At 36.8% G+C, this 24,696-nt stretch overlaps 1 protein-coding gene across 2 annotated transcripts in view; it reads left to right on the top strand.

Moving 5' to 3' along the window:
* pde4d (phosphodiesterase 4D, cAMP-specific) overlaps positions 1 to 24,696 on the top strand; it is a 190,699-nt gene that overhangs the window by 48,451 nt on the left and 117,552 nt on the right. The window contains exon 1 of one of the 2 annotated variants that reach the window (XM_055039683.1): positions 271 to 1,102. The exons of the other annotated variant lie outside the window; for it this stretch is intronic. Within the exon in view, the coding sequence (XP_054895658.1) occupies positions 804 to 1,102 (299 nt within the window). The 5' untranslated portion in view covers positions 271 to 803. Of the gene's footprint in view, positions 1 to 270; positions 1,103 to 24,696 lie in introns of those variants that run through there. 2 annotated transcript variants of the gene reach the window in all.

The following is a 24,696-nucleotide window of genomic DNA, read 5'->3' as shown; positions in this document are numbered from 1 at the left end:
TTCGCTTTCTATCCAATTTTGCAACACCCAAAAAAAAAGAGAGAGAGAAACTGTTACTGTTTTGAGAAACGTGTTCACCATCTAACCACCTGGCTCCATGCCCGATCCCACATCCTGGTGTACTCGGGATGATTTTAGGGGAGGTACCTCGGGGTGGGTCCCTCATGATTAATGTATTTTCCTGTTGCATATATTCCGGTCGGCTGTTCGTTCCTGCTCGACAAACCTAGAAGCAGGAGCAATGGTGACACGTCCGGATGGCTTCACCCTCAGAAGTTTTGCACGTTTCTTGGGGGACTACTGTCCTGCGCTGAGCATCTGCCGCATGACCATATGCACTTTGCAGAGATGCACGGACAATGCGGGGAGCACATGGACACCGGGCTCAGCTGTAAATTCCTTTCTGTGAGCTCATTCTGGGACAGTTTCTCCCTGTCCAAACTGCAGCCACAGAGCTTTGCCTCGTAATTTGTAAATGGATTCAATTTGGGCTCCTTCTGTCCCGTTTGCGCGTGGTTTTAAGGACAAAGTTGATGGAGTTAAACTCAAAACATACTGGACGTGAAACCGAGGAACATTGTTTTTTTGTTTTTTTTTTTTTTTTTACTTTGCTGCTTCTATGGGTTTTTTGTTTTGTTTTGTTTTTTTAATAAAAGGGGGGGGAAACCTGACCTGAGAAAATCTCTCAATATTTGATTTCTTCCGATTTCATGTTTAGAAAGTGTGTATTTTAACTTGGGGGGTGGGGAGAAAAAAAATATAGGTAGATATATATTTTTTTAAAACCGACGGGATCAGGGAGGATGGAACCTGCTTGCGGGACGGTGGGGACGGCTCCTGTGGTTGCCGCCGGCGGAACAGGCGTGAGTGCAAAGGCGCCCAAACATCTGTGGAGGCAGCAGAACCAGGCGTCGCTCTCTCCGCTCCGCCACGCGCTGGCAGTGCGCAAGAACGACCGCGTGAGACAAAGAGGCTTTTCGGACACCGAGCGGTACCTCAGCGCGAGGAACATGGACCGGACTTACGCCGTGGACACCGGACACCGACCCGGGCTGAAGAAATCCAGGATGTCGTGGCCGTCCTCCTTTCAAGGTCTTCGACGGTAAGGAGCAACAACAACAACAGCAGAGGAAACGGCTCTTCCTCAGCTTGTTTCTCTTTGCTCTCCGGCGCTGGAGATGATGGGCGTTGTGGAGCTAAAATGATGCGCTTGTATTTACTAGCAACTTTTAGAGGACTAGGTTTGGCTTTGTTTCTTTTTACGCTTCCTTAGTTTTACATGACTTTTTTAATGCACCAAGAAAAAAAAAAAAAGAAAATATATTTGCAAAGCTTTGAAGACGCAGGGACAAAGGTTAAACTAGTAAATGTCACATGCAGTTCGATCGATAGCATACGAAATAATGCAAAATAAATAAACTGATAGGGTATTATCAACCCAAACCCACTTAAAATGATGATAAATTAAGCTCATCTCCCTTTTGAAGTATTCCAAGCATTGAAGCTTTCAAATGCTTAGCTGGCCGTTTGATTTAGACCAGCCATGACGTGTCAGCCTTATGAGCATTGGGTTATAATCAGAAAACATATATAATTGATTAAGAATTATAACATCCATATCTGTAGCTGTGTTTTCAGACTTTTGTCCCTGTAAAGACTCAGAGTCCTAAACGAGGAAATGTTGAAATTGAATTGATTTTCTTTGAGAATCTTGCACCGACCGGTTACTGACTGATCAAATTTTTTAAAATGTTTTTTTATTTTGGAAGTTTCTACAAAGGATTCAAATTTTGACTGATTTAGTTTTTTTTTTCTTAATGACTGCAACATACAACATTAAATGCATTGCGTATAGTTTTATACATGCACTTTAAATACTGAAAATTAGTACCCTCTAAAAATCATGTATATTTTCAGTCCATATAACCAACCAATCAATGTACTTTGAAGTGCATGTTTCTTTTACATCCATCATAGTACACACAAAAAATAGATAGTCCTCCAACCTTTTTCTCATGAGAGAAGCTCTTCCTCTTTATGTGTTAGTCCTTTAGAAAAAAAAAATCAAAATATGAACCAACATGCAAGCCTTAAAGAAAGCGACAGTCAAGTATCGGCCAAGAAGAAGCTTGATTGAGGCATCTCAATCTTGGATCATCTCAATTTTATTTTAATAAAAAAGTACATCAGAGCACATACTGTTGGCAAGTATGTTTACAAACAAAATAATCAGTTCAAAAACAGGGGTTGAAAAAAACTATATATATATTTATCAGTTTTCTTATAGATCTCAAATCAATTTACTAACTGATTTCAAATGAAGACATCCATAAATATCTTTATAGGTTCATTTAATGATGCCTCTCTACTGCTTTTTCTTCTGCAGTGACAAAGATTGGTTAGAGTAATTGTCTGGCTTTGAAAAGTAAAAGGTCAGAGGAAAGATTAAAATGGGCTGGCACCTGAACCCATCACATTTTGTCTCCTTTTTCTGTGAAAATAATGTTAAAATGTGTTGTGCGATTGATGCTACTTGGGTTTAGAATCTCTATGCAGCCAAATGTTACTTAGTCCCTGGGCTGCCACTATGTGCTATAAAGAGAGGTGTTATTGCTTCCTTAATTACGCAATGACCACAACCTCTCCTGAGAGGGCACACTGACTATATGTGACGGTGCGGATTAGAACAGCACACCTATAACATATGCTGGGTCTTTCCATGCAGTTACAGCTGTTATAGTGAAACTGCACATACAGGCTGACACAAAAGACAGCCTGGGTATGTGGGGAAAAATTTTCTGCTCTAATTACTTGTTCTGGGAAAGAGGGAAGAATGGGAGAGAAAGGAGGGAGAAAATAAAAAGACCAAATGTAATGAAATCTGAGAAGGCCACCTCAAGCTCATTGGCTGAAGTGAACACTACTGATGGAAGTTTGTGGCAGATGGCTCGCCGTTTCCTGCGGTTGCTCTTTCTTCCATAAATGCAGGTTTCCATGAGTGATGCCTGCCCGCCAGTCCAGTCATCTTGGAAGTCAGCTATAGGAAGCGTGTCACTGGCTCCTCTTGCTTCCCTGGCTGTCAGACAAAACATCTATTGTCACAAAGGCAGAACAGCTACACAGGGAGCGGGACACAGGGTGGAAGCGCAAATTGATGTGCTGAACTAAAAACACCCATATGATCTTTAAATTGATCCAGATATTTCTAAAATAAGGAATGCAGTTCATCTGCAGTATGGACCACAGAAACAACATTAACATTTGCTTCACGAGGTAAATTAGGCTTCAATTAGATTAACCCAAACAAATCAGATTTCACACAGGAGGCTAATTGTGTAACAGGCACACATTGCTCTCCAGTACTAAGACCAGACTAAATTCAAACCTTGGGCCCCGTGTAGCATGTCTTTCTTCACTGTTAAAACACACTTTTAATTAGTTGTTTTTTTTATTTTTATGTGCACCAGTTATGTGTTTATCTTTCATTAGTTCTAGTACTGCCACAAATAATCCTTACATTATCACGTAAAATGTTAGCCAGCCGGTTCTCATTTACCAGCATGACCTTGCCAAAGCTCCTTCAAAGAAATTGTAAAGAAATATGGGAACACATAGAAATGTAAATACATAAGTTTACAACATAGAACAATCATAAAATTATGAGGAAAATCAGACAGTAGGGGTAAGTAAAGGAAGATTTCAGCTGGCAGTTAAGGGAAAGAGGTGACAAATAATGTGTGGGTACCCGACAGTGTAAATGATGCTGCGAAAGATTCATTGGACCAGAAAAAACTTTTCCACTTACCTCTTGTCCAACTTTGGTGTCTGTGGAAATTCTTTTTTTTTTCTTATGACTTGACAGTCTGTATGATCTTCCTCTGCTGTTGTCAAACAGTTTCTAAGTATTAAATGATGGAGGGTTGGAGAGGGCGTTTTGCATATCTTTGTTATAACAGGAAGTTTATTTGAGCTACAGTTGCCTTCCTATCATTTAAAACCAGTTTGCATCAACAGAGCATTGTTTGCCCACAAACTGATGCTCCCCAGGTGTTTTTTCTTGTTTAGTCTTTTCTCTGAAAAAAACAACCTTGGAAAAACCCTGTAACAGTTCACAGTTGATCAGCAATTTTTAAAAGACTCAGACCAGCCTATCTGTGGCCAACAACCATGCTATGTTTAACCTCGTAACAGTTATGGTATTGGCCTCCTTATGGACTCATTGACTTACATGTAAGCATTTAGAGGGAGACGATTAATGGGTTCCACTTAGCTCTTGTCTAAGATAAGAGCTAAGTGCTCTTTCTTTCCTATTTTAATCCTTCTACATGTCATCTTCACCAGGCTTAAATGAATAAAATCACTCCGATATCATTGGGTTATTCATTATTTGTCTTAAAAAATGGCCAGTAAGTGCAAATATTAAAATAAAACACATTTTGTTTAAATGCTGCCAAACAGAACACAAAATCAAAACTGTGTGTTTACAAGAGAAGGGAAGCTTCTTTCTCTTCATTTAAGGGCTTGAAATCCTTTCAGCTTTCAGTTATTCCTAGACCTACACACTGCTGGTGTGTGATGCACGTGTTGTTTACATTGAAATCCAGTTTCTGACCGACTGCTGCAATTAAAAAGACATGAGAAGGTCACACGTCTTCACATGCAAGCCTCTGCAATCGAGTTATAGCTTCAAGTCATCCCAATAAGACATATACGCTGATTATAACAGGCAGATACAAACAACTTCTGAGGCTGGACCCTGACAGAAAGCTAATGAGAAGTGCCAGCTACTTGTTTAACACATGCTGTTGATATTTGCCTACCCTATTGGGAGAGACAGTTAATTTTTGCCCGGAAGGTACTTGTGTTGTTGCCGGTGAAGTAGCTGGTGTGGTGCAAAGATCGGTAGTCCTGAGGTCTATGGACTGACATGTCGCAGTCACAGTCCGGCCATGGTTCTGCTCCAGGCTTCCGGTGAGACCTCAGTTTAAAATCTGGATCATCATTTGATGTGGAGGTGGCCATCTCTCCCATTCCTCTCCTGCTACTTGACTGCTCCTGCCATGAGGAAGCTGCAGGGAGTTTCATTATCTTTGGAGATGTCAGTGAAGAGGAAGATTATTGTTGCTTTCCTTTTCGTCCAGTCACAACTCAAGATGGGGTGATTCGGTGGGAGGCAAAATATCAAAACAAAAATGATTTAAGCATCTAAAAGGAGAAGACGGGATGGATAATGTTTATTGTATTTGAATATTTGTATCCCTTCACATAAAGATTGGAAGCCACTCCGCCACTCTGAGTCTGTACTGGATTTATCAGCTTCTGAATTTTCTTTTTTTTCCACTTCAGCCAGTCCTCCTACTCTGAATGGCATTTGCAGAGTGAAGCTTTTAACCAGTACGAAGAATAACCCCTGGCTATGTCATTAGATCCCTAGGGTGTTCATGAGCGAGGCAGGAACTGCTATTGGGTACAAAGCTATAAATATCTGTAGTCACTGCCTTAATCACAGACATAGGGCACAGGCTTCTGGAGCATTTCAGTTCAGATACATTGTATGGCAGCACTTGGAGAGAAGCAAGTTCAAAAAGTCTAATGAACACATTGCAGTCATAAACTTTCCATTAGTTGAGCTCATCAGCAAACATTATGTAGACTGGGTAATGAGCTGAGGAGCTATTATTTTCTTACTTTGTGAGATTTTCTGCCAGAGAACTAAAGAATTTAAGACAAGGAATTTAATTATTATAGTATTTCTGCCTCTTGTAAGATTTTTTTATTTGCGCTTATGTAGGTTTTTTCCAGGGAAGAGACTCCAGTGCTTAACCAGTTCTGGTACTAAAGAAAACATTTTCTCAGATCAAAGAGCCAACTTGAAGTCACATCATAACAGGACTGTAAAAACACCTCACTAAGTAAAGGCTGGATTGGTCTTCTCTTTTCTTCTGAATAAATAACGTGGGGGATGTTAGTACAAGATGACAGTGCCTTGATAAAATAATTTATGCCTCTTGGACTTTTTCAAATTTTGTCCCATAACAACCACAATTTATCTTTAGATAAACCACCTCATGATTGATGTCGTATACCCAAATGGGCATTTATTCCACATGTATCACAGAAGCAACTTTTTGGAATTTTATTAGCCATGTTTTGTTAGACCAGCAATGTACCACTGACAGCTTAGTCCTTATCTGATTTGTTGGTTGATTTGGTTTATAGTAAGGGGGTGAGATCTGAAATGTTAGAAATGAAACCAAACAACCAAACTTGCAGTCCAGATGTTGACATCTTTATTTATACATATATAAATTTAAATCTATATATGTATAAGGACTAAACTGACAGCTTAGTCCTTATCAGGATGGCAGATGTAATTTATAAAATAACACCTCTTAAATCTTATATGCATGCTGTTCACCCACTGTTGACATAAGGATTTGCTTAACTTTTAAATTGTGCAAAACAAATGACATCTTAAACTGATGTGACTTTAAGCATCTAATAACTTAACTTTCACAGCTCATCATTCACCAAATAAGTTTTGGAGCAGTAACTACATGTAATGTCAAGTCTGTTGTGTATTTCTTTGACCATTTGAGCAGCACTGTGCTACACTACGCATGTACATATCCCCCGGTCAGTCTGTATGTCGTTAGTAGCAAGTTTTGTTTCTTGTCACTAGTTTTTTTTTTTCTGGCAGGTAAGAAAATAACCCAAAACTTCTAGTTTATCTTTGAATGCAGCAGTATGTCCACTGATAATTTTAAATGTCTCTTTTTAAAATATTTCTTTAAAACCAAAGCCAAATTGGCTGTTTTTAATAGCTGGAATACGTAGAGAGTCCTCGCATGTATATATTCTAAGATGCTGTGATTTCTTTGTGAGAATGTGTCAGCCTTCCTAGCAGTCACCATTTCCTCTTCGACATTGTGAAAAACCAGGCTCATATAAATGCTGAGAGCCACTGAACTGTTCAGTCTGTGGGGAACATTATTACAGGTCCTTGTGTGAAATTTGTCTAACTCACGCCTGTACTCCAGTGCCTGCATAATGATTTGGGACACTGCACCTCTTTTTTGCTTTAGTAGTGAAAATTGATTTTGTCCAGGAGTAACAACATTTCAAGTATCAGAAGTCCATCTGTCTGCAAAATTACATGCTCATATTTTGCTATTGTGCTTAAGCTAATTAGACTTTCTGTGTAGTTTATTTTGTTTCATATTTGTGACTTTCTAGGCTTTTTTTCTTTCTTTAATTGATTTTCTTCTTAAAACCTCCCATATTTTCATCAGCTGTCTTAAAATAAATGGAAATATGTATTTAGAACAGTACCTGCACTCCTAAAACGGTGAATACCTGAACAGCATGCCATTATGTGAGTGAGTGAAAGTTGTAGCTTGAAAGATCTTTGTAACTTTTAGAAACTATTTCAGGCCTGGAACCTTGTTTTCTTTGATCCGTAGCTGAAGTTTTCCTGACTGATACTGAATTATTAAAAGAAATTGAATTAGTTTTAGAAATTACTGGTTGCAGTCATTCTCATTTCTCATTAGAAATTTCATTGTGCATGTAGAATGGCATAGCAAGTACACATCTAACACACAACTTGTTATTGAATATTCACGGATCTTATTTAAACACAGTGTAGACTGAGATTTGTGCTCTTGTTATTTAATATTACAGTTTGAGCTGCATGTAATCTCTGAGCTACACGAGGGATTTGTGGATCCCTGAGTAACAGTCCCTTCAGGTTTGGCTCCTGTTTGTGAAAAGTCTTAGAAATCTGTTCAGGACAGCACAGAAAGTGAACAAATCTAACATTAAAGAAAAGTCAGCAACTATTGTGCATATGTGACCCAAATATAGATATGATATACACAACACATACCAAATGCATGTCCTACTTTTATTTTCTAGGATGGTAACATGTGCCTCTTTTCCTTTAATTAAGATGTTGTATTGTTCCTTCTATGTTTAGAAAGAAATCAACACAAAAGTAAGATGGAAAGACCTCCTGATACAGTAAACATTACTGAATATCCACAGCATAAGAGACAGATGGAAAACCGTCTCACCATTTATCTTGCAAAATGAAAGAGTGAGATAATCCACCAATAATGTTCCCATTTGAGCTCTTACTTCTCTGAATGGCTGTCTAAGAAATGCTGTTGTTGCTTTCCTCCCTCACTTATTGCAAATCGTGGTCTGTTCTACTGCCTGATATTGATTTCAACACAAAAACAACCTTTGGAAAGCTTCACTTGGTTTTCTTCAGCTAACCTGACAGGAAATGGCTGCAGTTAATTATTATCAATCTGCATTTATGTTTAGGCTTCATGGCAAGTTTTTGGTTTACTGATGTAACAGTTACTGATGGAGTTGCTGAATTTTTTTATATTTTTTTTCTTGGTCAGATACAGTTTAGATGGTTTCTTTCAAATGGAGTGCAACCAGCTTGAGTGACATATGCCTGACCTAGAAATAGCACATGTTATCCACTTATTTTTTTCTGGGTTAGATGTTACATCAATACTTCGCTCCTGGTTTACATCTAAAGTGTTACAAGTCAAGTGGTTGTTCATAATGTCTTTGGTACTTAGAGAGGCTTTTTATCATCTCTTAAACCTGAACACATTTGATCAATAAACTGTGTTGAAAATCTGACTCCACAGCTTTCGTTTGAACTCTTGTGCCTTTATTTAATGGGCAAGTTGATTCTGATACATGTTTGTGAAGCAGTAATTGATACAAATTATGTTCATTTTCAGCAGTTTCAGTGTTGGAAAGATGCCATATTAATTGGCTTCGTTTCAGTCAGTGAAAGAGGTTGTACACATGTTTTATTTAATAAACAATTATGTCCATGCAAATCTTCACAAGTGTGGGAGAAACCTACTTTGCATGACTGGAAAAGTGTGGCTGCTCACTGAGAAGCTGTCATCTTTTACCAAACCAAATAAATCTGAAATCAGGGGCAACAACTAGGAAAATTAATGTTTAATGCACACATCAACTGTTTATAGCTGTTGATAGATGGAGCAGGTGAATTCTGCCTGGGGAACAAATCCATTAAATGTCAAAACTACACAATGTCCAGCACCTAACACAAGCTAGTGTGTAATGGGCTCTGCGGAAACATTATTGTCTGTTAGAAGAGAGGAACTGTGCAGAAATGGTGAAATCTCACAACTCCGACAGTGTATGTGAAGCAGAGAGGACATTTTTACCAGCAGGAACAGGCATTTGCTTTTCATAGCTCTCTCCTGGCGCTCTCTCTCTCTCACTGGTCATCTGTTGGGCTAATAAAATGCATGAAAACCATTTTTGAAGGACAGCCTTTCTTGTAAGCGGCTCTGAGCCAAAGGCTTTGTAGACTACCCGCTTGATGCCGGGTAATTCCCTTAGCTCTTGGCTGGCTGTGATGCTCTGATCATATTACACTCAACAGGGCGATAAAGACTGGAGCTGAGTGGGCAACTGGTCTGTTGTGAGGTCTACTAATGGCTTTGAGACAGATAAGATTTATTTTCAGGATATCTGAATGAGATGCACCATTTCTGACTTTGTGGCTAATATAGTTTTTGTAAGGCTTGGCGCTTCTGACACCAATTTTGACTGATTCAGATTTGTCTTTGTGGTGATTTATATGGTAGAAATTTGCAAAAAAAAGTTCTCTCAACCTCCTTCACCACTGAGTGGTTTCAGTACAACCCACCTCTTGCCCCCCAGTCTGATTTTGAAAAAAAAAAAAAAAAGTTCAACATGATCTCTTCATTCAGAAGGCTTACAGTAGCAGAAATTGTCAAATGAACACAATCTAATTGAGATTTTAAGCATCATAAAGACTGCTGCATTCATCTCACTCACTGGAATGTCACATAATAAAGCACCACAGCCTTCATAGAAAGTCTTTCAAACTGAACATAAGCAACTTACATTGGCTTATTCAATCAATATTTATCCAAACTGACAACAATTGATGACAAAAAGAGTGTCTTAGCTCTAAGATTCCAGGGTTTATGTATTAGTCTGTATTAGTCTGTCTTTAGTTTGACAACAGAATAATGGGATTCAAATAGCTGGTTGGGATGTAAATAGCTGAATGTTAACAAAATTTGTAGGTTTCAAATGGCTGATCACCATTGAAGGACTATCAAACTAAACAAGGTACATTTTTCATAATCAGTCCAGTTGTTTTAATATTGTGCGTCTTTAGATAATTGTAATAAAGATGCTGAGAACTGATAATAGTCTTGCTCTGTCTGTATTTTCTGTGCCATTAAAGTAGAATTCTCTAGAAGTGATTTAGTTACACATATAAATTAATGGTGCTTTTAAAGCATATGATTTAAATCAGTAGTTGGAGTAATTTAGTGACCCTAATATACATATTAGCTAAATGGCATAAACATGCAATAACCAGCCTTTGAACAACAGGAGAGTTTCATATTAAAGTGTAATGAAGGATGAAAATGTTGTCAGCCGTAAACAGCTTCACACTTTATGCATCGTGAATAATCTGCAAAATAATTCCCTCAGCTTTTAAATATTTGTTCAGCTTCTGATTCTTCCTCCCCCTCTTCCCCCCCAACAACAAATTGCTCTGTCTCTTTCTCTTTCGTTCTCTCTTTTAATCATTTTGCTCCCCTAATGTATTTTTCTAAAATTTCTTGATTTACTGACTCATACTTGCAAATAACTGGTTGATGCACATCACCCCATGCCAACAGAGTTGTTCCCCACGAACATATCCTTTTCCTCGTCCTCCTGTGCATTTCTGCTGAATGCTTTCCTGATGAGGGCCTCATGTCTCCTGTCATATCTGTCTCTTCTCATTTCAAACACTGCCATACACACTCATGTCAACTGGCCCTCTCTGGTCATGAAAACAGCCCTGCAGTGGATGCTCACCTCCTGAACATCTGCTTCTGTTAGGTTTTGCTTGTATGTTAACAAAGCCAAATAAATCGGCCTAATTTTTATCAACTGCTTTTATATTTCACCAAGCATTATTCTGTTACTATTTTCACATAAAAAAAAAATCAGAACCAAATCAATTTTGCATTTGCAAACCCTGTTATTACTCGTATAACAACTAAAAACATCTTTTGTTTAGATGTTTTTAGTACTAGTGGACTGATGTTGAAGGATGTAAGAAAGATGGGAGGAAAGTGGACCCACAAATCTGTTTTGCTGAATTAATCTCCCTCTTCGAACCTTTGTCTGACAGCTTGTTATGCTCTTGCTGACCTCTTTTATAAATAATGCTGTTATTATTTCTAACAACATTCAGTTGATGGTTGAGTGCTGGTAGACTGCAGGCACTGATGATGCAAAACTTTCCATGAATTGAGACTGGCTAAAGATTATTGAAAACAGTGAGCAGAGATGCATAGACACAGCTTTCAAAATTTAAACCAGAGGGCTAAAGAAGTGCTTCAGTTGGAAATGAACAGATCTGACTGATTCTTGATCTTTTATTTTTTATTAAGCTTTGATACAGATTACAGGTGACTCAAGTGTCTCCTTGAGAGCTACAATATAAAAAGAAATAAAAAAAAAAAAATAAAAACTAATCTTGCCTTTTTGCCATCTGCAGTAAATAATTTGTATTTGGAGTAAAGGTTACTTTACACTGCTGTGTGAAAGCGGTCGTTGTTGAAGAGGATTTTACTATTATTTCAAAACATGTTTTTTAACATTGTGTGTCTCTACTTTGATGTTGTGCCTGGCCAACCACTATTTCACTTTGAGACTCAAGAAAAAAACAAGATTTTTTTAAATTAAGCTTGAGCCGTGACAGACATTGGTTGAAACATCCAAATCTTGATACCTATATTGTATTCTACTCAGCCTTCCTGTTATCCGCCAAATGTTTAACTCTCTCATAGCCTGACTGAACTGCAGATATGTCTTGCCATGTCAGAGAAAGTACAGTTTATTGTACTTCCCTGACAAAATTTTTCGAACATCTATCTCAAAAAGGCTTCCATCATTGACATATTCCACTCTGAAGATTATCTGCATGTTTCCTACAGAGTAATGTGGTTGACAAAAGTGAAAGGATGATCTTATCTGTGTATAATCTCACTTTTAGTTAAAGTGAGATAGAATAAGATGCATGGAAGGATGAATAAATCATTCAATCACTGTATAAATACTGCTCTTTGCTAACTGAAACCATGATACAGAACCTGTTAACAATTAACTAAACACTTTGTTAGTGCATGTTTGCTGCAAACTTTTGGGATCTGTTAATTTTAGTTATAAATCTTAGTGTCAAGGCCCTGATTGATTTCCTGTGTTCACTTTATTATCCAGCTTTACATCACACAACTCATTATGGCTATGTGGGAACAATTATTTAACAATTGTTAAAAATGAAGCTTTAGTGCTTTGAAAGCAACATTCAATAATAAAAAAAAAAAAATCTATTTACGGAATAAATCTCACTTGAAGATAATCATGTTGGAAGAATTATGCATAACTGAATGCCAGCCATTGCCAGCAGTTATGCCAAACCTTCTGTGGTGTACAGTATACTCCCCAAAAGAAACACAGGGTCATGTTTGATTTGCATGTTGGATACTTTCTTTGAGATGTGTGTTTGTGTGTGTGGATGGTGTGTGTGTATGGATGTGGTCGGCTGGGTGGGAGATGAATTGCTAATCTTGTAGTGCATGCATGATTCATTGTGCATCAGTAATGTTGAAGTTCGGTGTGACAAATGGAATATAATATTGTGTATAAGAATTATGGAAAATAATCTTTCCTCATTCTGAATTCATCAGTTATAAAAGCATCTGTTTTACTCTACATTAATTACGTTAATGTCAATAACCAACACAACTTTTTATTTGCAATTTAGAATTAAACGTTATTGCTTTGAGGCAATCAAAGGGATACTCCAAAAAAATATAGATATGGTTTTGTTTCTCATTCAGGGACTTACAGGGGAAATAAACTACTTCATCAATTTGACTAGGTTGAAGCAGCTCACATAAAAAAAAATTAATAAATTGATAAATTTGACTGTGGCAAGGCAAATTTATACTAATATACTATTCTGTCAAATTAATAAACCTTACTTGATACTATTTCTAAGGTGGCATTGTGGAACCGTGAGCCAAGATGGCAACTTAAAGTGGATGCGCCGAGTGGCCTGCATCAAAACTTTGGAAAACATTTTTTTAAACTGGATCCAAAAATCTCAAAATCAAACGCTCTCAAGGACTGTGATATATTCGCACAAAAACGCTGTTCCCAAAAACCAGCTACAGCTGATATTTTGGTAACATATCAAGACAAAGAGGGGACTGCTGGTGGCACACTGGTGGCATGTGTGACCTTAGCACTGTGCTAGCTGAATTTGGGTTGTTGCATTCAGAGTTCAGTGGCTTTGGAAACAAATTGGATAGCAAAGATAACCGTATGGGTGAAATAAAGTCCATCGTCACTTTGGAGAATAACATAGCGGAGGTGAAGCAAAATGTAGTATTCAATGCTCTATTGTTTTGTACTCTTTTTTTTCACTGTGTATGGGAGTGTCCAAAATTACAGCAATATAGGAACTCAGTTATGCAAACTTTGTCGAAGATTGTTGGAGTGAATGTACCTGCTGAGGCTAAAATGTGTGTTTTAGGTATTTATCCAGAGAACTATGTTTTTAGTTCCAGACAGTTAAATTGATTGACTTTGGACTCCTGAAGGCCATTAGATTAATATCTCTACACTGGAAAAAACAAAACAAAAACGTTAAACCACATCTGGGTGAAGGAGATGACATCATGTATGACTCTGGAGCAACTCACTTATATCGCTCCCTTTCACAGGAAAGGGAGTGAAATTTGAAGAAACTTGGTCACCAGTTTCTGAAACACGACAAAGGAAATTAAGAGAATAGTGCAGATTGCTGAGTCTTTTTGTGCTTTTGTTTTATTTCTGTTTTTGTGTTCTGATATATGTACTGTTGAGTTTTTTTTATTGTTTCTTATTATTTGTTTATTTTGGGGACTAAGTTGTTCAATGTGAATCTTATGTCAAGTCTATCACTGTCAGTTGGTGGTTTTATGTCATAAAATTCAATAAATATAATGTTTGAACTTGTTTTACAGCTTAAAAGGTTAACTGCATGTTAGGCAAAAAACAAACTTCTTTGAGGTCATTAGAAAGGATTGAGGTGGGGGTCGTTTCCTTAAATGCATGCAGCATTTTAGCACTACTGGCAGTTTTGCTAGTTATGAGGCAGCAAGCAGAGAGATACTTAAGCTATGGACCAAAGGTCAGGGGTGAATAGCTCTTAGCCTTCTACATGTTTGTAAAGTGATCTTATTCATGTGTATATGCTAGCATGTGTGTGGTGAAATGAATGTGGCCTCTTCCTTGCCTTTTTCAATGTCAAAGTGGGAACTAGAAGGTTATCTCAATGATCTCCACATTATGCAAAACGACAGACACAAAAAATGCAGAAAACACATGGCCATTACTGTTAAATTATTTCAGGTAGCAATCACATTTTCTAATTCTTTTTATTAAAGCAAATGTTGAAATTTACTGAAAAAAAAATAGAAATACTGTTTCTAATTTTTCCTTTGCTGAGGCGCTACAGAAACTAAAACTTTACCATGACCTCTAAAAAGAAAACAAAGTTGCTGAAATTTTTGTGGTAAATGTGATGAACTTGAATACTTGAATTTAAAATGACCAAGTCATGCTTTTTGTAAAGGTTTCAGTTTCCCTTTTCATTAAACCTTCAACCCAAAGGCAAGTATTAATTTCAAAAGGTTTTTCTGTTGGAGACGCAGTTAAATATTATAACTGATGAGTAAGATTCATCAGTCATATCCTCATCAGGTCACGATGAGGGTATGACTAATATATTGACATAGCTTTATAGTCTTATTAACAGGAAATAGATTTCATCCATTGTAATGAGTGAATGAAGAATTGGTTTTGATGGATACTGCCTCTCTGCTGGTAGATAATCTACTCAGATTATATCCCTGTCTTTTTCTAGATATTATCATCATCATCAGAGACAATAAAATTGAGTGTCACCTGCAAGGGACATCTGAATTTGGTTGGTTGATTTGGTTTATAGTAAGGGGGAGAGATCTGAAATGTTAGAAATGAAACCAACCAAACTTGCAGTCCAGATGTTGACATCTTTATATATCTTTATATATTATTCAGTATATATATATATATATATTCTGCAGAAATATTATCAAGTTCTCTATTTTTTATGTGTCTCTCTGGCACTAGTGGCCTTTATTTGCAGCAGATCTAATTGGAAATGGGTAGAGAGAGACAGGGGGAAGCAAGCAGCAAAGGTCTCAGAGTTGGGAATTGAATGGATGACTGCATTTTGAACTAATTGCCATTATATGGGGTGGCCACTCTACCTCCCATGCTGCTTGTTATTGCAAATTTAATTTTTTTCATGTCCTCAAATGAGTTCCTGTTTGACTATTCACAACACTAAATTTTGCTTGTTACTTTTAACAGCAAAATTTGATAATGTCTGCAGGTTATGCCATTTTAACAATCAGAAATGCACCATCTGCGGTATTCTTCTAGCGCCAGGGTATTTATTTGACTCCCCTTCTTTTCCTTCCTCCATCACATTCAATCTAAAAAGAACCATGTTGTGTGACTGCGATACCGCCGATGTAACATGGTAAAAAATTATTACTGCTGAATAATATGTTTATGAAAACCGCTATGGGTAATTTTGTTTGTCAGATTTAGGGGCTGAGATCACTTAAGTACACTCACTCAAGACACTTTGATGCTCTGCATCATAAAGTTGGCAAATGTGAAATTGTAGATTTAAAGTTTTTTTTTCATTATTTTAACATGAAATCAATAATTATAGGCAGTGTCTTCGCACAAGATGCTTTGCTGTTAAGTTCCAAGACTTTTAAGCTTCAATTGATTGAGTACTACAAGTAAAAATTGTTATTGTTTGTACTTTTATGTTTCACATATGCAGTTGGTGTGTTGGGTATGTGTTAAAGTAAATGTGATATAATGACTCTATCTCCTTATTCAGTATAACTGAAGATAAACATTTGCCATCAATGTCAGTTTCTTTCTTGCTGACTGCCTAAAACCCCCAGATTGAAGCGTTTCCCCTTCAGACTGTTACACTTGACAATACACCATCAACCGCCTTTAAAAATGTGCAGAACATGATTCCCTATTTGTCAATCTCATAGAATTGAAGATGTCTTGATGGGGGGAAAAAGTTTAGAAATCGCCCCAGCCTATAAGTAACCATTAGATGAATTACTGACAGTAGTTTCCCTCCAGGAACTCCAGACCTCGACTTGTACTGCTGATGTGATTTTTTTCAGTTGGGGGCTGATATTATGTTAAAATGGATTCATTAGAAAAAAAAAATGTATATAGCTATGTTAAGTTATAGGGGAATCATAATCTGTTGGAATTCCCTTAAATGCCTTCACAGAAGGTCACCTTGCTCTTTTAGGAAATGGGTACCATAGTCACCTTGATTTGAGTGGTGCATTCATTTCTTGATGAGATCTCATGAGAATGCTTGAAGGACAGGGAAGAAAGTGCACTAAGATGAATACTTGCAGAGAGTTGGCAAAATGGAAACAAACTTGCATAGAGTTGTTTCCTTCTCTGTTAAGTAGGTGCTCACATTTTCAGGGCATACTTTTTTAAAACTAGAGGCCTAATGGGAATGGTGGCTGAATTTATAATTTAAGTGCTTGTGGCCTACTTTGAGCTGATCTGCTGTGGAGAATTCTCCCTTTGAAGCGAAAAAAATATCGACCATTAGCTTCAGAATGGTGCATTTTCCTCAAGGTTCCACTCTGTTTTAGGATAAGACTAATGCCTCACAATGGAGACAAAGCTGTCTTTTATTTATTTATTTATTTTTTAAACTGAACCATTATGGTAAATTGTCATGCATGGGCTACCTTGTGTTGCTTTTAATTTAAACAGAGAAGTTACTGTCATTATTGCTGAAAAAGTGATGGGATATATTGGTTATTACATTTAGGATCTTACCATTGCAGTTCCAGTAGGAACTGGGGGAACTGGGGGAAATGTCGATTGATATCAGGAAAGTAATAGATTACGAAGGATTAGACTATGCTGACAATCTGCCAAAGAAGTGAGACTTTGGAATTGTTTTTGTCACATGTTGTTATATTTTCTTATTTTACCAGTAGCTCCATTAACAAGTTCTTATGTAACAAGAATACACCTTGTGCTTGTGGTGTTTTACCCTTAAAACGCATTTTGAAAATTTTCAAAAAATAATAAAATAATGCAGGTTGAATTTTGATTTTTATTTGTCAAATTATTTAAACTTAACTCAATGGAGTATTTATAAACAATTTAGTTACAAAATAGTTCCTTAAACTTAATAATTACTATGAGAGATGTTTTTGCAATATCCCGTACACATAGATCTTGTACTGATGGCTTGCAGGTTGCTTTACGATTCTTATCGTATGATTACCATAGGTACCAGGATTTCATGGTACAAAACTAACACAAAGAAAAATAATTTGTATCAATATGTTAATGCCTTCACTTAAAATCACCTACCAACAAGATTAGATTAACAGTTGTGGCTTCTTTAGTTTCTGCTCCTTGTGAATGTTTGTTTTTTCATGATAAAATATTTCTGGGTGTGCAAGAGAGGGTGAAGAGTGGTCACTCTACCCTTGACAACGCTGGAGAAATCTCTACTTACCAATTCCTTTTTCTGGCATATCACAAAAAGGACCTTTAAAACTGTCAAAATGGTATGAGGTAGATTTTTTAGTTGTGGCACCTTAGCTATATTTTAGAAATTGTTTATGTGGTTAACCACTAAACCATGTCCAAAGTCACGTCTGAAGGACCTTTGACTCTGAAGGAGCAGGATGGATTGGTGAAGGAGCTCATTAAAATTCAGTGGTGCATTCCTAAGCTGTGCTGGGGGTTGCATCTTCACAGCAGCACATATTACTGTACTTTTTCTCTGAGTTTAATGCTCTGCAGCAAATATTTCACTTAGTTTTGACAGTAACTAGACCTAGAAAGCAATGGAAATGCACAAAATAGAATTATTTCAGTTATTCTGAAAATGCAAACGTTTTATGTGCACTACTAACTATCTTAACACCCGAGACAACAATATAGAACCAGATCCAGGGCGGAAAAAAATTAGTTTGAGATGAGATTTCCTTTCTAAAAAAATCTATTATTGGAGTTCTTGTTGATGTGTAGTCTTCCTGACTTTCCTGGCAGTTTAAGTTGAGATGACGGAGTGTACCACACTGAAGACCAATATGTACTCTTCCAAACTGTTCGGCACAAATCAGCCCAATTTTGGTGATGCTCCCAAAGCACTCGACTGAAATGAGCTGACATATTAGTTACGGTTGGAAAAGTTACAGGAGAACATTATAATACTATAAAATAATACCAAAACTTTTTTCATCACTGCTTTTAACTGTCAGTGGTTCACATAAATGTTTATTAATGACGGATTAAATAATCCCCAAGAGATTAGTAATTAGAAGGTTTGTGCTACTATTATTTTCTGTACCTGGTTTTCAATTTGCTTATTTTTCTTTGCTGACAAAACTTTTGCTTCCGGATAATTTAACTGTTCTGTACAAAGTCTTGCAAATACTCATACCCTTTTGAGTTTTTAATTTTTTGTAATGTTACAATCACAAACAATGAGGGTTTCTCATTGTTACTTCTACATTTAAAAATCTGCAAAGTGTGGCATTCTTTTGTGCTTGTCCTGGTTTATTATGAGATCCATAAATGCAAACCAGTACAGCCTATTAATTTGTTGTTCTCAATATAAATATTGCTGTTCAATGAAGAAAGCGTACATAAACAACATCACAAAGAATAAGAAACACAACCCTATTAAAATGCTAATGTAGAATATCCCTCCATAGTGTGTACATGCATAACATGGCTCAGCTTGGGGTTTGCACAACTTGTTCTCTACACCATAAAACCCTGAACTCCCACCAGTATCTTGACTCATTGATCTTCTCACATCCGACTTCGTTCATCACACGTCAATTTTTGTTTGGCTACAAACTGCAGAGCCTGTACTACAGAGAAAGGGCATCCATTTGTATTCTAGCCATTGTTATAAATTTTAAACCCGCTATCAAATTACAACAACTTTGCCATAAAATCCAAAATGGGAATGATTCCCAACATTTCCTTCTCCCTGCACCACAATATGGCTGTAAGATGATGAGCAGCAGTTTTATTTTAACATTTCACATGCTCTGCTCCATATTGGGTTAGGTATGCAAGCAAGCTTATTTCCCTGGAGTCACTGTTTAATGAGACTGTCCTTCATATTGGGGCAGTATTTCTTTTCTTGCCCACTGACAGCAGAAACAAGTCTCTCTGAAAGGCTAACTTTTTGTTGTCTGTCCTTTATGCTGAAACAAATAATGACAAACCCCGGTGTCTGTGTTTAATTTACATGAACAAATATATTATTGCTAACTTGAATAAAAAAGAAGTGTTCTTCCACTCACATTTTTTTTGCAAGTTTTGTCCTTGCCTGCTTTTGGCAGCGTCCTTATCACAAGGACCTTACATGATGCAAATAATGAGTCTCTGGTTTCTACCATAGCTTGTGACTGCTGATTTAACAGGGATTGATAGTTTTTAATGGTGGTTAGATAGAAGCAGCTACTTTCTTAAAGTAGCAACTCCTTATTATCTTTATTATTGCAGCTATTTCTCTGAATAGAGCACCTTTCAGTTTCTGGCTTTCTATCATGTGTGCAAAATAATTAATCTTATCCTATTTTTCTTAAGTTGTAGTGATTGTTGGAGCTTTATGACGTCACATTTATTCAGTCAAACTAGTCTTTTGATGAAAGAATGATTGTTACACAGTTGTGTTTTCAAAGTTTTGCTGATCTACAGTCTTGCAGATACAAATGTTTCCACCTGTATAAATAGGCCATTTTATTAGATACTTATTGCAAGTCTTGGGTTGGATTTGAGATGAACCACTTTATACCATCAGAACTGTCTTGATTCAATAAGGTACTGGATCCAATCCTCAGAGATTTTTTTAATTGTATAACAACATTGCTGCAAATTTTTTGGCTGCACAAAAATGATGCAAATCTCCCATTCTTCTACAACCTAACTGCAATGTTGGACTGAGATGTGGGACTGTGGAGACTGTGGAACAAATTTCCATGTTCAGGAAACCAGATTGAGAAGATTTGAGTTTCATAGCAAAGTGTATTATCTTGCTGAAAGTAGCTATCAAATGAAGTAGTAATGAAGTGATGAACATGGTCAGAAACAACTCAAGTAGGATATGGTGTTCAAAAGATGCTCAGATGACCGTAAGTGGGTATAGACAGTGGATGGATATGTTAGCTATGTTTTTATTTTAATTTTTTCCATATCTTTATTTTATGTGGGTAAAATTTTCCTAAAATTTAACTTCATCTTATGTCTTATGTACTGCAGCTTTAAAGAAACTGAATACTTTAAAAGAAAATCAAGAATTATTACTGAGATGACATTTTTGATGCCAGTAAATTTGTGGCTTTGTGATGGCAAAGTGAAGTTGCCCCTGGAGTCTCTGAGTGAACAGTGAAACTTGCCTCTCTTCATGAGTGTCTGGTTGCTATAATTGGAAACTGTCTTGTCAGTGGTTGTTGTTGAACAGAAGCATGTAGACAGACTTGACAAAAGATAGCGTTGCACTTGGTAAAGCTTTTCTTTCTTGTGCGTCTTTATTGTGCAACTTGGTGACTCATGGCTTGTGAGACAAAGAAAAGAAAAAGGACTGTTCTTATGACAAGGTATGTAATCATCTGAGCCTGTAAACAATAATGGTCATGAACTACAAATTTGCTTTGATAAAATGTAAAAAAAGAAAAATATGGGCAAGCCTTTCTCTGGAGGAAAATATTAATTTTTTTTTTCTCTCCATATATTATCAATAGTGAAGAGAAGAGTTCCTCTTACTGATATTTTACTATGTGGCCTGATGGTAGTTTTGATCTGTGAGGAGGGATTTCTTCAGCGCTAAAGACAAAAGTATTAAAGAACCATTGTTGATCAAGAATAAATCAATTTGGTCTTATTTTAAAACCAAAATTGGTATTGATACTTACAAAAAATAAAACAATTTTCACAAATTTCTAAAAGTTTGGAATAACCCTCAGATTTACCTCTTATTTTTGACCAAACAAAATGAATCTGACTTGCTGGGTAGCAACTAAAGGTGTAAGTCTGCAAGTCGGCAGTTTATTTTGTGAAGCAATTTCTTCCTTCTGTTTCTCACTTTTACCTCGTCTATTTCCTGCTGGTTTTCTCCCCTCTCTTCCCACGTTTGTTCTCAATACTTTCTGTGGCCTTTAGCAGCGTGGCTGAGGCATGGCTGTCTATTGTGTTGAGCCTACATCCAGAGGAATAAGCCCATTAATGATATGCAAGCAGGGTTTTTAACCTTGTTTTAAAGAAACGCTGTGCTTCAGTTTTGCAGTTTTCTGGAAGTTCAAAGAAGACAGTTTTTTTATTTTTAAACTGACAGCCTGATTTCTAAGATTATAATGCTGACTGCACATTTTTTATAGAAACAGGATTGAACAGGATGGTGTAATTGCTCACACTAAAGTCTCATCACTTTCTAATCCCAGACCTGTGTACGAAACAAGTAGCGTAGAGCAGGGGGATTGTGTTTACCAGACTCATGACAGACCATCACATGTTTTTTTATTCTCAAAATATTTCATTCTCTTTCAGATAGGATGTAGGTCAATTTTTTATTCAATTTATTCTGAACCTGTATTTAGGCAAGTTCAACACATGCAGAAGAATAGATTTATGTTTGCATGTTTGAAGTCACTGTCCTGCTGGCTGGTGAAAATTAATCTCTTAAAACTAACTTTTGAACCATATTCTGACAACTTTGCAACTTCATTCAATCCAAAATGTTACATTTAAAAAAAAAAAAAACTAAAAAAATGTCTCATCTGCTCTAGCTTTTACCTAAATGATAAATATTTATCTTCTGTTTTAATAATCACAGAATTACAGAATAATGTGTGCACCCATATGAGGTTTGTTGAAAATTGCACTCAAGGTTTTATTACTCAGCATTTTTCTTTTACATTAATCTGAGAATCACTTTGCATTTAGCTTTGTTTTAAATCACTATGCAAATCCAGTGATTTGCCTACTTGCTTGATTTTTACAGAGGTATATTGTTGATTGTGTTGTGTGCTTGATGGGTACCTAAGAGGGCCATAGTTTCAGATTAAAGCTGCTCTGAGACACAATTGGTAAATGTCATCAAAAGCAGCTGTGGAACTGAAAGCGTTCCGGCTTCTGAAAGCTTGAGCTCTTCGAGCAAACATTGTAATTAGTTTCTCTGTTTCCCCCTGACCAATGTTGAAGAAAGCAGTGCATTAAAATCAAAGGAATGATTTTAATGCACTGCAGTGAAAAGCATTGCACAACACTCACATTGAACTTTGGTAATTAACATGAGTGACAAAGCATCCAAATCTCTGTGGACAAATGTCTGCTGTAGTTCCTACACTTGTTAAAAGCAAATATCCCATTAGTATTTTGATTAATTGCATAAATCCTGCAGGAAGTGATTAGTTTATTGGGTCTTTTTCTATTGTTGATTGAGCTAAATGTTTGCTGTTGGTTATGTCATTAAAAAATCCTGGAGGACGCTCCCATCATAAAAAAGCATACCCTCTGCTGATTTAATGAGTTTTTCCCTCATTCGTTTGACTTCACTCTGTTCTAATTGTTTTTAGAGTGTGGTTGACATTCTTAAATGTCAAACGTTAAAAGAGAAATGGATACAAAGAGGAGAAGTAGTCGAAGAAGCTGGAAGGTGAAACGAAATATGCGAGCTACTGAGATTTTGTCCAAGGGTATTTAAAATGCTTTGTTTCAGTGAAGAAACTGTCTATAAATTGTTACATATGTCTTCACTCCCATGATGATGAACACAGGCCAGTTAATTGTTTGCTCACTATTTAAACTTTGCTGCAATGTGCAGAGATTTTTATTTTTATTATCCAACAGTTTGTGTCAGGTACTGAACCATATTGTTTAAATTAAATTTATACATTTTTGTAGAAATACTAAGATCAATTTTCAGTTGAATAAAGATGTATTTGGTAATGAAATGTCAGAAAGTGTATTTGATTAACTTGAATCTTGTGCGAGACAGTGAACAATTGTATAACCAACAGGAACCCACTTTTTTGGGCTACATTGAAGATACAGGGGCACTATATGGCACAGTCAGTAGAATGGGCACAGCATCAGCAGAAACCACATATTATCCTCAGAGTTTCCTGTCAAATTACTGCTCATTAAAGCCCACTAATGGCAAAAAGTAGGTAAAACCGAAGCCATAGTGAGCTGCAGGGCAACTATTGCGTGATTTGACTCTTTCATATTGATGGCAGAGTCAATATGACACAGCTACCCTCAGCTGTGGATCTGAAAGTTGTCTGTGAATCTTCAACATTACTTAAAAAGTAGTATTAGCTCTGAGATAACATGAGTTTATAGTATCCCATTAAATTGTTTATTTTATTACCAGAAAGCCCTGTCTGCTTTTATATTGTGGAACTTCTAGAAGTTCTAGACTTCTAGAAGTCCAAAGAACAATCCTGATTGTTCTTTGGACAAATGAGTATGCTTTGGATTTGGATACCAGAAGAGAAAACGCATATGTGGCATAAACTAACTACAGCATTCCTGTAAAATAAGCTCATACTTATTGGAAGTCCTAACAGATCACCTCCACAGACTACCCTGTACCAGAGGATGCCTGAGAAAAATGAAGGGCCATCTGTAAAACAAAAATAAATAAATAAAATAATGCTAATAATGATAACTGGAACTTACAACATTACAGCAATCCCAAAATCCATCCATCCACCATTTTCTAACAGCCTTGTCCCTATTGGGGTCAGGAATGTTCCGGGTGTGAGGCGGGGTACACCCTGGACAGGTCACCAGTCTGTCACAGGGCACAATCCCAAAATGTACCAGTAAATCCACTAAGGATTTATCTTAAAAAGATATATTTAAACTAAAAGTTTCCCAGTTATAGTTTTGCGTGTTAGTAAATGCTCACAAAAGTGTGAAAGAAGAAATGGAAAGTCAATGTCAATAAATGGCCTCAAGGAGTAAGACAAGCTATTGAATGACAAGATGTTCTAACCTTTACTTTAGTGAAAGATAACGTAAAGATTAGACCCCCATCATTGTTTTTGATGGGGATTTGTCAGGTCTGTTTGGGGTGCTAATAAATTCAATGAGGTGCCAAGGAAGAAAGAAGTTTAAATGTGCATATGTATTCACAAGCGCTGTGCTCTCTTAGAAAGGGACACCCAATCAGTTAATCTGCAATACAACCACACAACCAATTCCCCAGCCAAGAAGCAAGCACAAACAGAGAGCTGCAACCACACAGGCACTCTGTAGTGAACTGCAGCTCAGGTGATTCAACATGTACTTAGCACCTGAGCTTTCCAGTAAGTTCTCCAGATTGTTTTCTTCCTCCTTGTACTGGTCTGGCTGATTAAACTAACCACCTGAAAGCATGAGCCTCAGTTGGAACCAGTCTTTTGGAACCTGAAAAATATATATTTTTTCTCCAGTTTTATTATGAAT

Source organism: Poeciliopsis prolifica, unplaced genomic scaffold (genome assembly GCF_027474105.1).
Source record: "Poeciliopsis prolifica strain line A6 unplaced genomic scaffold, Auburn_PproV2 SCAFFOLD014, whole genome shotgun sequence".
Lineage (NCBI taxonomy): Eukaryota > Metazoa > Chordata > Actinopteri > Cyprinodontiformes > Poeciliidae > Poeciliopsis > Poeciliopsis prolifica.
The sequence above is the reverse complement of the archived record's forward strand: the minus strand, read 5'-3'. Positions and strand labels throughout refer to the sequence as shown.